Consider the following 14,850-nt stretch of genomic DNA (forward strand, 5'->3'; position numbering starts at 1 on the left):
CCCCCTCTGCCTTCCACTTCCCTTGGGGGGGTCTGCGCCCCACAGGGGCAAAGAAAGATGTGCACGCCCCGTTTCACTCACAGAACTTACCCCCCAGGCGCACCTTTTGCTGGGCATCTTGTATCATTTCCTAATAAATTTTCTCTCTAATAGATTGAACCCTGGTTTGGCTGAATCAGGTGGAGGGGGATAGCCCCTCCGGACTGCGGGAGGGGAAGTCTGGGTGCAAAGACAGACTACACGGTTGGAGAGGTCTGTCCCCATCGCCACCACCACCACCACCCCTCAAGCCCTGGAGCGATCGCGGTAACGCATTGGGCTGCAATCCACAAGCCCACCAGTTTGAAACCAGCAACTGCCATTCTCTGCCAGAAAGATCAGGCTTTCTACTCCCGGGAAGAGTTATAGTCTTGGAAACTCACAGGGGGTGGGGGGAGGGCAGTGCCACCTTGTCCTATAGGGTCACTATGAGTTGACATCTGACTCGATGGCAGTAAAATTGGGGGCGGGTGGGGGGCCGGGTTGTCCACTGAGTGGTGTGATTCAGCCGGTTCTCACTGGTTCATCAGAACAGATATCTAGTTGTTTTTGTTGTTGTTGAGTTCGGAGAACCAGTTGTTAAATTGGCATTCGTACCAGGGTTCCCGCTAAGGTGGGAGGCTTGGGCAACCGCCCAGGGTGAAAATCTCACGTCCATTTGTGTAACCCTCACGTAATCTAGTTTGATTGTTCTTAGGAAGGTAGTAACTTATAAAATAATAAGCTACCTGTTGGCATACCTTTTTAATATATTAAAACCGTCAGTAGGGCCTCGAACTGGCTGTTAAATTATTTGAATCCCACCACAGTGCCTGCCCCTCCGGAGGGTGCGCAGTGGGAGAGGCTGGTGTGTGAAGGCTGGCAGGTGGAGGCCGAGGTGGCCTGAAGGCAGGGAGGCAAGGGCACTGCCCCAGAGAGACACCAAGCTCAGACGCCTGGGCGTGAGCAAGAGCCAGCTCAGACACCAAACCCCCAAACCAAACTCACTGCCAGCGAGTCGATTCCATCTCCTAGCCACCCTTTGCGAGGAGAACTGCCCCTGTGGGTTTCTGAGACTGTCCATGTTTTGGGGAGCAGAAAACCTCAGCTGTCGCCCGTGGAACGTCTGGTCGCTTCGAATGATTGGCGTGGTGGTTCATTACCCAGCTCAGAACCCACACCACCCCAGAGCGCCTGACTTAGTGCCAGGCTGCCCTCATGCTCCCCCGGCCTCATCCATCCTCCCTGTAAGGAAGGGCGGAGTCCCTGGGTGGAGTGAATGGTTAGCGCCCACAGGCTGCAGGCTGCTGGCTGAAACGTGGGGCCTTAGAGGAAAGGCCTGGTGATGAACCTTAAAAAGATAAATAAAAATCCGCCACTGAAAAGCCCGAGCACAGTCCGCCGTGCGCCTGAATCCACTCCCCGGATGGGCCCTAGGAAGAAAAGCCATAATCCTTTCAGATTTTCACAGCGGAGTAAACTGAGGCCCAGGACAGTGCAGCGGCTTGCCCGAGGTCACCCAACCCGAGAAGGGCAGAGCTGGGATCTGAAGGCCACCCACCCCCATACCCACCACCCCTCCCACCTGATCAGGCAAAGCCCTGGAGGAAGAGGCGGAGAGAGCCATCAGAGACTTGGAAAGACGGGCCATGCAGAGACAGAGCTGGGTGGTGAGGAGACTGGAGGTGGAGCGAGCCAGCGGTCCAGCCCAGAGACAGACGGAACAAAAGCAGAGAGGGAATGACCAGCGAAAGGGAGGGATATGAGACCCAGGCTGACCCAGTAAGGCTCTCTCCCTGACTCCTCCTACCTCCTTTACCTACCATTCCCCCTTTTGGGTGTGACCTCCTTGCGGGGGTGGGGGTGGGGGGCAGCATTGACACCCTGACATCCTGCTGATGGCAGCCCTTTTAACTGGGCAAGCAGGCGTGCCACAACACAGACAGCGAGGCTGCCACCACCCACCCACCCACCCAGCCAACATTTGTACACTTGTTGCCCTCATTACTCTCAAAACAGTTGCTTTCTACTTGAGCCCTTGGTATCGACTCCTGATCAGTCATCGGCAGAGGTCCTCGAGGGGCAACAATGTCTCCCAGGTCAGCCAGCAGCTGGGACGTGAGGTGCTGAGCATAGACGGGCTGAGGGGAGGCTTATGGGCGGTCCCCACCTGGGGCGTCAGCAGCTTAATCCCCACGCTGTTCCCACCACAGACCCAGACCACAGAGTCCACCCCAGGGCACAGCCACCGAGATGCAGAGATGGAGGAGAAAGGGAGAGACACAGAGGCCCTGGGAAACCAACACCTGAGAGACGGCCAGAAAGATCCTAAACTGGCGCGTTAGCCGAGAGAGACACGGAAACCGAGAGACAGCAGGAGACAGAGCAGCCAGCGTTCCTGAGAAACCAGGACCGGGAGAGAGACTAATCTAAAACTACACCCACTGCCCGAAAATCAGTTCTGACACAGAGTAACCCCACAGGACTGAGTAGAAGTTCCCCTGATGAGTTTCTGAGGCTGAACTTCTGTACAGGAGTAGAAAGCTTCCTCTTTCTCCAGAGGATCGGCTGGGGGTGGGAGGAGGGATTCAAACTGCTGACCTTGTGGTTAAAAGCCCAACACTTCCCCCAGCAGCTCCAATAGGAAACCAAGCTGCGGTCGGGTCGGGGGCCGACTCACAGAACTGCCCCTGTGGGTTTCTGAGATGGAAACTCGTCGTCGCAGGAGGAGAAAGCCTCCGCTTTCTCCCAAGGAGCAGCTGGTTGGTTTCAAACTGCAGACCTTGTGGTTAGCAGCCCAAGGTGTAAGTCACTGTGCCACCAGGGTGACTCTGGGAGTGAGGCTGAGAGAGACAAAGGGGGAACACCAGGCGCAGAGACAGGAAAGGAGCGAGAGATACCCAGAAAGAGGGAAGCAAAGAGATTCTGAGACTGACACTGAGAGAGCAGAGATCATGCAAGACCAAGGGGGTGGGGGGACAGGAATTTGAGAGAGGCCTTGATAGATGAGACGGGGATGGAAGGGACGAGGGAGAGTTAGTCACAGGCATCTATAGAAAGAGACTGACAGAGAAAAGTCCATCAGAGAGACGGGGACAAAGAGAGCTGCCCACTTCTTCGCTCAACAAGGATTTCACGAGCACCTATTGTGTGCTGAGGAGTCTCTGGGTGAGTGGCTCACCGCATGTGACTAATTCACTGGAAGGCTGGGGGTGCCAGTCCACCCAGGCACCTCGGAAGAAAGGCCTGGCAATCTGTCCCCATAAAAAATCACCCACTGAAAACCCTTTGGGCTTTGGGGGTGGTGCCAAAAAGGGGAGTCAATACCAAGGGCTCAAGTAGAAAGAAAATTTTTCAAAAATGATGATGGCAACCTATGCACAAATGGATGGATGGATGGACTGTAAGAGCTGTAAGAGCCCCCCAATAAAGTGATTTATTTTAAAAAAAAAACAAACTTTGGCACACAGCTTTAGTCTGATACACATGGGATGGCCAAGAGTCAGAAGACACTGGACAGCCAAGACTGTGGTCTCTGGGTCTTGAGCACTGTTTTAGGAGCTGAGGGGACAGACACAACCCCTGCCCTTGAAGAAGTGACACTCCTGAGGGACAAAGAGATGCAAAAATTAAGGAGAAACAATGAGGACTTGGCGCGAAAGCCAGACACCCTCACCAAGAGGTGCCACTAGAGAGCCTGGCACAGTGGGCTGGATGACGAAGGACCGGGCTCAGGGCACGCGTCACATCCCTCCTGGCCGTGGAGACAGCGCCTCTGACCGTGGTCAAGTCCATTCTGACGCCTGCGAGGGTCCAGGTTCTTGGACAGAAGAAGAAAAAAGAAGCTGACAGGCAAGAAGAGACGGGGAGGGACAGGTTTGGAGAACAACACACAGAGGGGGAGATCGAACTGCGGATGGAGAAAGAGGCAGAGACAGAGAGCGTGCGGGAGACTGTGCTGGCAGCGATGCACGGAGAGGAAAAGACAGAGGTGGGGAAGAGGGAGAGACCTACAGAGACAGGCAAGAAGACGGGGTTGTTCAGTGCCAGCGAGTCGGCACCAGCTCCTAGCAGCCCCCACGCACCAGAAAGGATGGTGTCCACCCTCACAATTGTTCTTCAGTTCGGGCCCATCATCGTAGCCACTGGGTCCATCAGTCTTATCGTGGGCCTTCCTCTTTTTCCCTGGGAACGTGTCCAAAGCATGAAGTCTAAGGAAAAGAAACCGAGACAGACAGATGGGCAGAGAGAGAAATGGACAGAGACAGAAGGAACACGGTCTCAGCGACGGAGCTCAAGGGAGACACTGAGCAATGAAATGAACTGAGGCTGCCCTGGTGGCCTTGGGTACACGCTGAGATGCTGTGTGAATCCGGGTTGACTAGAGAAACAAATCCAGAGACACTCCTGTGTCTAAGAAAGAGCTTTACGTCAAAGAGCAATCGTGTATTGAGAAACCATCCCAGCCCAGTCCAGATCAAGCCCATAAGTCTGAGATTAGCCCATATGTCTGCTACTAACCCATAAAATTCCCTTTAGACCTACACAGCGCATTCAATGATGCCAAATGCAGGAAGATCACAGGCCAGTGGGTAGAAGGTCTTGTGGATTCAGTGGTGGTGGAAGCATCTCAGCGCTGGTGTGGGTCTCCACGTGGCCCCTCCAGCTCTGAGTGTCTCAACAGCAGGAAAGGGAAGGCCTAGAGAGTGCGTGTTCCAGAATCCTCAGAAGGCCATCCCCACAGAGTCATCGCTGGCTAGGACCTGATTGACAGGTTAGACTCTATCCCTTCGATCAAGTTGACAGGAGATGCTGTCAGTACCACAGCTAATCACAAGGACACCTGTGAGGAATCACCACCCCCTCCTCGAGAGCACAATAAGGCTTTCTACTCCCCCCAAAATTTACAGTCTCGAAAACCCACAGGGCAGTTCTACCCTGTCCTTGTGGGGTTGCTGTAAGCCAGACTTGGCTCGATGGCAGTGAGTTCCGGTTTGGGGTCCATTAACTTGGTGGAGATATTCCATTAGCTTTCCTTTCCATTTTTTCCAAGAACTTTTTGAAGTCCCCTCCTATATTATAGAGAGCAAGAGAGACTTCCAGGAACAAGCCTACCCCTCTTCCCCTCCCCAGGCCCTGGCCCTGTGCCAGGCACCCAGTGCAAGGCTGGATCAGATGCCCTTACCACCATCCCCGCAGCCCCTACAGAGGAAGATGAGCCCCAACCCTGAACAGTCTGACCTCAGGACTGATTCAACCACCCTCTCCCCAAGTCCTGGCCTATGAGCACCTGGGTCTGCTTCTGCCTGGGTCTTCCCAGGCCCGATGAAGTGAGCATTCCAGAACCTGCCTCCGATGCTGCCCAGCAGTATGAGCAGGGCACATGGGCAATGACTTGGCCATAGAGATGTCAGCATGCAGTGACCCGGAGGTAATTAACAAGAAGGCACCCAGGTGTCCCAGGACAGGCAGGGAAGTAAGTGCCAACCGGAGGGGCATGCCCAGGAGGCTAGGGGACTCAAGGGCACCTCCATAGACAGGCACAGCACGCAGGTCTCCAAGGGTTGCAAGCCTGGACGTGACCAGGGATCAGGTGTGAGTCTCCCAGAATCACAGGTACCGAGCACAGACATGCCAGGTTGATGGGAACGTTGGGGAGGGGGAGGGGAGTGTAGAATATGTTTAGAAACAGAGACATGACACGGGCCATGGCATTTAGAGGTCACAGACCCTGAGGTGGCCAGTGGATGTCGGAGTGCACAGAATGGCCCCCAAGGCGCTCAAAAAGGTACACCTGTTGCCCAGGGGTCTTCACCTGAAAATGCTGGTGCAGCGAGATGGCCCCATCGTGCAGGCTGAGGCAGGCAAAAAGGATAAAGACAGGTGCCCCGGGAGGGCTGGGGCTGGGCGTGAGGTGAGGCTGGGGAACCTACCCAGTGAGAGCCTACAGAACTCTCCCCTCCCACCCTGGTCCCCGCCCCCGCCCCACCCAAGACCCCCTGGGACTTAAGTAGAGCTGAAGGGCCAGGGCGGGCAGCATCACCAGCATGATGGGCAGTGGCCTTGTGGCGCTGCTGTTGCTACTCCTGGTGCTGGTACTCCTGTGGCGGGCCGGGGCTGTGAAGGGCACTAGGATTCCGGCTGCCCTGCCTCCCGGGCCGTTGGCGCTCCCATTACTGGGGAACTTGCTGCAGCTGCAGTCTGGACGACTGGACCATACCCTGATGGAGGTAGTCGACAGGGCATCGGAAACCGAATTCTGGGTTCTGTGGAGGCCACGCGGGCGTGACCACTCTGGATTCCCCGGATGAGGCCAGAGCTCAGGGCTCAGACCCCAGGGGACAAGGCTGCAGAAAAAGAAAGGGGCTGGGGGAGGGGAGCTGCCGGTCTGGGGACCTAGTCCTAAGGGAGGAGGAGACTGGTGGCAAGTCCCATCTACGGGGAGGGGGTCTGGACTCCTGGACTGTGCCGGGGGTAGGGGGGGGCGGGGGTTGACTTGGCAAGAAGGCAGGTTCCAGGGTAAAGAGGTTCAAACCCCACAACCAAGCCCACTTCTGTGTTGTCAATCCCGATAAGTCTTATGACCATCTCTAGGGTTTCTGAGGAGCCCTGGTGGTGTAGTGGTTTTGCGATGGGCTGCTAACCACAAGGTCAGCAGTTCAAAACCACCAGCCTCTTCGCCAAAAAATAGCTTTCTATTCCCATGAAGTTACAGTCTCAGAAACTCACAGGGACCTTTCGACCCTGTTCTGTAGGGTTGCTGTGAATAGTCAGTCTGAAACTGTCAATCTGCAGGAGTGACAAGTGGGTTTAAAAATGTTGATCTTCCGGTTAACAGCTAACGCTTACTCAATAGATCCAAAACACAATGTTGTAGAGCTGATGCTGACTCAGAGGGTTACAGGACAGGGTAGCATTACCCCCTGTGGGTTTCTGAGGCTTTAACTCTTACAGCAATAGGAAGCTTCCTCTTTCTCCCTCTAGAATCTGGTGGGTTTGAACTACCAACCTTGTGGTTAGCAGCCCAAATACATAACCACACCACCACCAGGGCTCCTGGGAATCTGAACCCTTGGTTCAAGGGAAAGAGGCACTGATCCGTGTGAGGGTATAGGAAACTAAAGAACTGGACTTCTAGGTCCTGAGAAGCAGAGTGCAGGGAGCTGAAGGCTGGACTCCAGGCTGGGGGGGGGGGGGGGGGGGGGGGGGGGGGGGGGGGGGGGGGGGGTGGGGAGGTGTCAGGGGCTAAACTCTTGGGCTTGAGAACAGAGGTCGGACCTTTTGGGTGGGAAGGAGGCACGGGCTGGGAGTGGGCCTCTGGATTCCCTGGAGGCGGGGAGAAGGGGAGCAGGGAGGCAGAAGGGGACCCTCTGAGTGCCGCCTCCCGTAGCTGTCGCGACGCTGGGGCCCGGTGTTCACCATGTGGCTTGGCCCGCGGCCCGCGGTGGTGCTGTGTGGCTACGAGGCGCTGCGGGACGGCCTGGTGCTGCAGGCTGACACCTTCGCCGGCCGCGGGACCATGGCCGCCTTTGAACGCTTCACGCGCGGCAACGGTGAGACCAGGGGAGAGGGGGCTTGGCCTGATGGAGGGGCTAGGCTAAAGCGGGTGGAAGGGGGCGCGGCTGGGGAAGGGGGGGTGGCTGAGGTTCCGGAGGGACTAAGGGCTAAATCAGCGCGCACTCCCTGGGAGAGAAGACCCTGGTTAACGGGCCAGAGGGCTGTGGTCAGGGCCGGAGACAACGTATGGGTAGGGCCAAAGCCACTCAATGCGCAAGAGGGGACTAGCTGTGGGCAGCCCATATGGCAGCCTCGAGATCAGGAAAGGAACTGCGAGGGCAGGACCACGAGGTTGGACGCTTGGCTGAAGGTCAACTAGCGCCCTTCCCCCCATCCCCCTTTCTGAGCTGTTCAGGCATCGTCTTTTCTAATGGGCCGCGTTGGCGGGCACTGCGCAATTTCGCCCTGGGAGCCCTGAAGGAGTTCGGCTTGGGTACGCGGACCATCGAGGAGCGCGTGGTGGAGGAGGCTGCGAATCTGCTGGATGAGTTTCAAGCCACCCAAGGTGCGACCCTGTTGGCGTAGGGGTGACATGCTGGGCTGTAAGATTCAAAAGGTCAGCAGTTTGATACCACCAGCCAGCTGATACCACCAGAGAGACAGGGCCTTCCACTCCCATATAGTCCGAAACTCACAGGGGCAGTTCTATCCTTGGGTTTGTGGTCCGACCCAGGTGGGAACGCTGAGGGAGCCTAGCCAGTAAAGCCAAGAGCTATCTAGGAGGCAGGGGGGGGTGGCACAGACAAGGCATTGTAAACCCACCCATACCCCATCCTGTCTTCGCCCCCAGGAGTCCCATTCGACCCGAGGCAGCTGCTCGATCACGCTGTCTCTAATGTGATCTGTTCTGTGGTCTTCGGCAAGCGCTATGGCTACGGGGACCCGCAGTTCTTGCGGCTCCTGGACCTCTTCGGTGACAACTTCCGCATCATGAGCTCCAGATGGGGCGAGGTGGGTGGTAAGGGCTGGTCTGAGCTCTCCCCGAGTCTTACTTCAGGCCCTGAGGATACAGACAGGGGATCCCTAGAACAGGGCAGCCCCTCGACAAGAGGGATTGGCCCTGTGCTGTAACCACCGTGGACTCCACCATGCAGACCACTGAGGATGGTGTAAGGCCAGGCAGGATGGTCTCCCTCCGTTATTGCTCCGAGTTGGAATCAACTCGATGGGCCCTAACAAGCACCTAGCATATTAGTCTTGGTCCAATCTCCCCATGGGGAAACTGAGACTGCCTGGCCTTGTCTGAAGTCCTATTGAGATCCTGTCTCCCCAGATGTACAACATTTTCCCCTCTCTCCTGGACTGGCTGCCCGGCCCGCACCATCGAATCTTCCGGAACTTCGCAGAGCTGCGAGTCTTCATCTCCGAACAAGTCCAGCGGCACAGGCAGACGCGGCAACCTGGGGAGCCCCGCGATTTCATCGACTGCTTCCTCGACCAGATGGATAAGGTGGGGACCCCTGCTGCCCCCCTAAGCTCGCCTGGACCCGCCTGTCTGCAGGGCCCCGGCCCGAGACAGCATGTCCATGTCCCACCCACCCACCCCCACCCCGCGCAGGAAAGGCAGGAGGCAGACAGCCACTTCCAGGAGGAGACGTTGGTGATGACCACACACAACCTTTTCTTCGGTGGCACGGAGACCACCAGCACCACCCTGCGCTACGGGCTTCTCATCCTCCTCAAGTACCCAGAAGTGGCAGGTCTGCCAGCTGGGCGGAGGGAGGGACTGGGACTGGGGTCCCAGGCATGCCCGCCTGGCTCACAGCCTCTGCTGCCCGCCCCAGCGAAGGTGCAGGCAGAGCTGGACGCCGTGGTAGGTCGGATGCGCGCCCCGAGGCAGGCGGACCGCGCTCGGCTACCCTACACCAACGCCGTCCTGCATGAGATCCAGCGCTTCATTAGCGTGCTGCCGCTCGGCCTGCCGCGCGCCCTCACCCGCGACGCCTACCTGCGTGGCCACTTCCTGCCTAAGGTAGCCACTGAGCAGGGTAGAATGGGGAGTGGTGATTGGGGCTCTGCACTGGGGGGCAGGGACACAAGACCTTCTCATGCACAACTGCTGGCCTGGGCCCCAGCCTGCAGCGTTACTGCCACACACAGCCTGCGCGAGTGGGGGTGAGAAAAGCAGGCCTCCTAAGAGATCCTCTACCGCAGGTGGCTCGCGTTTGCCACTTCCCCATCCATCTATTTACACATGCCCTGACCCGCAGGGCACCTTCGTGATGCCCCTGCTGGTGTCCTCGCACCGCGACCCCACTCAGTTCAAGGACCCGGACTACTTCAACCCCACCAACTTCCTGGACGACCAGGGAGAGTTCAAGGGCAACGACGCCTTCATGCCTTTTGGTCCAGGTCCGACACGGGCAGGGCGGGGCGGGGCAGTGGTCGGGACGGGGCTGCCACTGCAGCATTGGGTGCTGAGTGCTCCCCGTGTCCTCAGGCAAAAGGATGTGCCTGGGGGCTGGGCTGGCCCGTGCCGAAATCTTCCTCTTCCTCACGGCCATCTTGCAGCGGTTCCGCCTGCTCCCTGTGGGGACCTCGGCCCACATGGACCTCACTCCGCGGTACACCGGCCTGGGTAACCTGCCGCCGGCCTTCCAGCTCCGCCTGGAGGCCCGCTGAGGCCAGGCCCACCACCAAGCCGCCCGCCCAAGGCTCGCTCAATAAAAGCTCTAAACCGCAGGTGGAAGCTGATCCTTGCCTCCACGGCTGGCTGGGTGGGTGGGAGGGACTGAGGGTCAGGTGGGTGCAGCTGAGGTAAACTTTTATTTCTTTCTTGGCTGAATCTCTACACTCATGCTCCTTCAGGGCCCTCTTCCTCTACCCAGGCAGCGGTAGCCCCCCCCTCGGAAAGGTGCCCTAGCCCAAGGGGTGGGGGAGTCACTTCACATTCCAGGCTGGAGGGAGGGAGGGAGGGAGGGTTGGGGTGCACGCACACCCCCGGCTCCCCACAATCCTTTGTCAGCAAGAGGCCATGACTTGCCCCACCCCAAATCGGGCATTCTGGCAGCAAATGGCACTGCCCGATTCCGGTGCTCCACACCGCCAGAGCAGGGCACAGGCCTACCCCCAGCTCCGGTGATGGGACCCCCAGGTCAGGAGCCCAGGCCAAAAGCCCATCACAGGGTAGAGAGGCTCTCCTCCTTGGTCCCCACACCAGCCAGGGCAGAGGCAAAGGCGGCAGCAGCAGTGGTGGTGGGGAAGGCGCGGTCCCCAGCATGGCTCTCTGGTCTGTCCATGCAGCTCGAGGGGCTGGTCACTAAGTGGGCGGGGCTGGCTGTGACACCGGCACTTGGACTCCCTTCTGTCCTGACGCTGGAGGTGGCAGGAGACCAGTCATTAGACCAAGGGTGTGGGGTGGGGGAGGCCAGGAGAAGGGAGAAATGGGGGTCGTTGGGGGCACAGGTAGAGGTGGCTGTCCAGGCCAGTTGGGCAGGGTTTGAGAGAGAGGGGCGTTGTGAGGGAGGGGGACAACAGGTACGTACCTAGCTGGTATTTGTCTTTGGCTGCTGCCCGCTCCTTGGCATCAAAATACCAGACAGTGATGGCGTACCTGCAGACCAGAGACGCCCCCCCGGGGCAACGAGGGACGCTTTACGACAGTCCCAGTATCCACTAGCCACTGCCCACCCTCGGAGCCGGGTTGTTCTCTTAGCACCCCCATACACACACCTTATTCCCCGCTCATTTCCAGTTCCTGGCTAGACTCAGCGGGCACCGCGGGAATACCTGGAAGGGGGTCATACCTGGTGGCATAGGCCGGCTTCACCTCATGGGGGTTCCGCCGATCAGACCAGAAAATGAGCAGCCGGTCGAAGAGCGGCTCGATGTTGGCGACCACAGGCCGGCCCTCGGGGAAGATCTGAAGCAAGCCGCCGTGCACCTGGGGGCGGGCCCGGGGCTCAGGTGGGGTCGCTGCTCCCGGCTGGGGTCCCTGACTTGCACTGCCCAGAGGAGCCCACCAGGGGGCATGTGCTGCCTCCCAACACCCAGGCTGGGCCTCTTTGAATGACAGCCGAGTCTGCATCACCATGGAGATGGACAGGAAGCTACTCAATGAAGACAGGAAACGGGGGAAGTGTTCGTGACAAGGCGGGGCGGGGCTGGGCAGCCGGCACCATTTCCTGGAGGGGGGGGGGGAGTTCTCACCCCACAGTCCACCGGAGGGGAAGGGGAGCGGCCATTCCCAGGAGGGGCCAGCAGATGGCACTGCCCGGGTGGAAAGACAGGGACCAAGAGAACCGAGGCTCTTGGAGGCGTGGAAGGACGGGAGCGTGTGCAGGAGGCCCTACCTTGACGTCCCAGTTCTGATTCAGGTAATAGATGCAAGTGATGCATCGCCCGTCGCCGTGGGGATTGTCTACGTGCCTCACGTACCCCAGCCCGTTGCCTGGGTAACACGCCACCATGGCCTGGCAGACAAGAGGAGCTGGGGTTACAGGGGTCAGGCATGGGCGGTTGGGGCAAGCAGAGAAGACAAGCCTCTTCCACACCTCTCGCGGCCCCGGAGGGTCTCCCTCCCTTCCCTGTCAAGCTCCCACCTCCAAACTCCAAACTCACGGCCAGCGACTCCTAGCGACCCTATAGGGCAGGGAAGAACTGTCCCGGTGGGCTTCGGAGACGCCGCGAAAGCGTCCTCTTTCTCCCCAGGAGAGTGGCTGGTGGACTTGAGCCGCTGACCTTGCCTCACAACTGCGCTACAGTCCACTGTGCGTCCTCCACTGCCCTACTGGGGGCCCACCTACCACGGAGGTGGGGCCTGCGCATTTGAAAGCCTTCCAGTGCGACTCCCGTGGGCAGCTCAGTCTGAGGACAAAATTAAAGACCTGCCTCGTCTGCATGCCTCTCTGAGACCTGGAATTGAGTCCTCAAGGTACGGCATCTTAGGGACCCTGGCACAGTCTGTCCCTGAGTGGGCTTCAGCGGCCCGGCTTGTAAAATGGGGCTTATCATAAGCCCCTGTTCTGTCCGACAGCAGTAGCATTAGCCCCTCTGAGCACATGGTCCCGACCCTCATGCCCCAGGGACCCACCGCCCATGAACTACCCTAGTGCCCCTCATCCCCTGGCTTCTGTGAACACATACACATAGCCACAAGGCTCATTTTCTACCCCTGACAGCTCCCCCGGCTCTGCCCCTAGCCAAAGCAGGCCTTGCCCCAGGCCCTTTCCTTGGGGACAGGCAGCTGTCTGGGGTGGGAGGGAAAGCCCAGCCCCACCCCCAACACACACACACACACACACACACACACACACCCGCAGACCTAACTCCTGGGAGCAGGCCTCACAAGTGCTGCCACAAAAGCCATGTGATGGCCGCAGGAGAGTGACTGAAAGTCCCTGTCTCAAGTTCCTCACCCACAGCGCTGACACCCCGCCTCAGGTTGTTGTGGGAATTTAACAAGACCATGTCCAGGGCAGCGGCCACGGACTAAAATGCCTTTAAAACAAAACAAAAGGGGCACGGGCCTACCCACAGCACAAAGCCGCAGAGGGCTGGGTGAGGAAGCCCACGCCGGGGTGGGCAGGCAGGGAGGACTTTGAATCTTCCCTTGAACCCAGGGAGGGCTGTAGCCAGCTGGGACAGAGCGGGAATCCCATGGGCCAACGGTGCGTGCCGCTTCGATGGGCCTTTGGTCAGGTGGAACCCACCCCTCAGCTTCCTCCCGAGCCTGAGTGGCAGGGAGATCCACTTGCCCTGCGATGGCATGAGCCTTCGGCTGGCCAAGGTAATCCAGGAGGGGGCACGGGTAGTAGCTTCTTCCTTGCCGCCTCCCACCTCTCACCGGTCGGTCGGTCACTGTCAGCAGCCAGGTCTGTGCTGGGCCATGGCCTCACCTCGGGAAGGGAGATGGCCAGGGACAGAAGGGCCCTAGGGTCTGGAAAGGGTGAGTCACAGGCCCTCCAGGCAGGATTCCAAGGCCAGATGCAGCTGGTTCTGTACCTGGACAGGATTTGGGGCAGGAAGGGTGGGAGGGGAGCCCGCACACTTGCACACTGCACCCCTCGCGGCAGCCAGAGACCCTGGCCTCCTCGGTCATCACCGCCTTCAAGGCCCAATGACAGGGCACCAACGCCAGCAACTGTCTGCTCCTCGCTCGCTCGCTCTGCCTTTTGTGCAGGTCATGTCCACCTCCAGCTGGCCCTCACCCCTGCCAGTCTCTGCCTAGAGCACCCTTACCCTTGCCCTCCTGGGGGTTCAGGTCAAAGGTCACTTAGCCATCTTATAGTTATTAGCGAAGTCTCCCCCCACTGGGGGGCGGGGCCTTTTCTCAACCTAGCCCTACACAGTCAAGCCTCGATTGGAGGCCCCCAGTGCCACCACCCCCCATTCTCCCCAGGGTCTGCTGACAATACCTGCCCCATTCTGCTGCCCCCCACTGAGGGCCCCCTCCTCCCCCCACCACCACCACACAGGCAGGGTATGTAACAGGGAATAGGGTGCAGAAACCTGCCCTTTAAGACACCCCCCCACATACACACCCCTGGGGGGAGGGGGCTGGGGACACCCTCAGGCCTCAGAGACACGCCTACTTCCTATTCCTGATAAGAGAGGATCTGAGCCCTTAAAAGCAAGAGGCCTGGGGAGAGGACACCCGGATCTGGCTCTCAGGGAAAGGGGCAGCTGGCTCGGGGGCAGGATAACAGAGAACTACAGAGCCTGAGTGCCCCCAGCCCCAGGCTGAGGACCTTGGGGGTGGGGCCCCTTCAGAAACTGCTGGATGCCTGGGAGCCCCAAGTGGCAGCAGAGCAGAGGGGCCAGGGAGAGGGCAGCTGGCAAGGTCCAGAAGCAGGTAGACGCTGGCCCAGCCACACCAGTGACCCGCGTGGTCCACCCCTACTGACAGCTACCACCCACCTCAGCACCCCTACAGACTTATTTCAGAGCCAAGGACAGGAGTCCAGACATGGCCCTTCGACGACCTGGTATCCGGGAGAGGCTGGGGGGGCGGGGGGGGGGCCCAGTCCGAGATAACTCAGGGCGGGGCCGGGGCTGATTCCACCCCACCCTCCGCCCCTTCTTACCTCCGGGCAACGGGTGACGGGCGGAGGCAGCAGTGGCAGGGCTAAAATATCATAGGACTCTCCATCCTAAGCAGGACCTTGTCCCCCACCGTGGGCCAAATGGGAGCCCGAGGTACCCAGGGGGGGAGCCCCGCCCCCTTCCTGTGAGCGCTCCCCACCAGCTCTTGCCTCGCCTCCCCTGACCTCTCATCGCCCACGGAGGGAAGGTGCTGAGGCCCACTGATCCCGCCTGCCAGGAGCCTGGCCCAGG

The 14,850-nt window shown here is 59.1% G+C and overlaps 2 protein-coding genes across 3 annotated transcripts in view; one reads left to right on the forward strand and one right to left on the reverse strand.

Annotated features, from left to right (window-relative positions):
• Positions 1–6,065: 6,065 nt before the first annotated feature.
• Positions 6,066–10,197, forward strand: LOC101646916 (cytochrome P450 2F3-like). The gene is made up of 9 exons (XM_030886357.1): positions 6,066–6,248; positions 7,409–7,571; positions 7,931–8,080; positions 8,366–8,526; positions 8,849–9,025; positions 9,134–9,275; positions 9,360–9,547; positions 9,786–9,927; positions 10,016–10,197. Exons 1-9 carry the CDS (start codon positions 6,066–6,068, stop codon positions 10,195–10,197), a joined length of 1,488 nt encoding a protein of 495 aa, XP_030742217.1.
• Positions 10,198–10,322: 125 nt separating this feature from the next.
• EGLN2 (egl-9 family hypoxia inducible factor 2) overlaps positions 10,323–14,850 on the reverse strand; it is a 6,755-nt gene continuing 2,227 nt past the window's right edge. The window contains exons 2-5 of one of the 2 annotated variants that reach the window (XM_004710507.2): positions 11,868–11,987; positions 11,322–11,458; positions 11,061–11,128; positions 10,323–10,890 (exon numbers count right to left, since the gene is read on the reverse strand). In XM_004710507.2, coding sequence (XP_004710564.1) covers positions 10,835–10,890; positions 11,061–11,128; positions 11,322–11,458; positions 11,868–11,987 — 381 coding nt within the window. In that variant the 3' untranslated portion in view covers positions 10,323–10,834. The other variant, XM_045292969.1, reaches the window with a different exon arrangement.

Source organism: Echinops telfairi, unplaced genomic scaffold (assembly GCF_000313985.2).
Source record: "Echinops telfairi isolate 266 unplaced genomic scaffold, ASM31398v2 ScPeMD7_655;HRSCAF=1070, whole genome shotgun sequence".
Taxonomy (NCBI): Eukaryota; Metazoa; Chordata; class Mammalia; order Afrosoricida; family Tenrecidae; genus Echinops; species Echinops telfairi.

Excerpts from the sequence above, each read along its gene's own strand:
- LOC101646916 (XM_030886357.1), top strand. The coding sequence starts at position 6,066 with ATGATGGGCAGTGGCCTTGTGGCGCTGCTGTTGCTACTCCTGGTGCTG. Across the intron at positions 7,572-7,930 it reads ACGCTTCACGCGCGGCAACG|GCATCGTCTTTTCTAATGGG; the intron begins GTGAGACCAGGG and ends TGAGCTGTTCAG. Across the intron at positions 9,548-9,785 it reads GTGGCCACTTCCTGCCTAAG|GGCACCTTCGTGATGCCCCT; the intron begins GTAGCCACTGAG and ends CCTGACCCGCAG.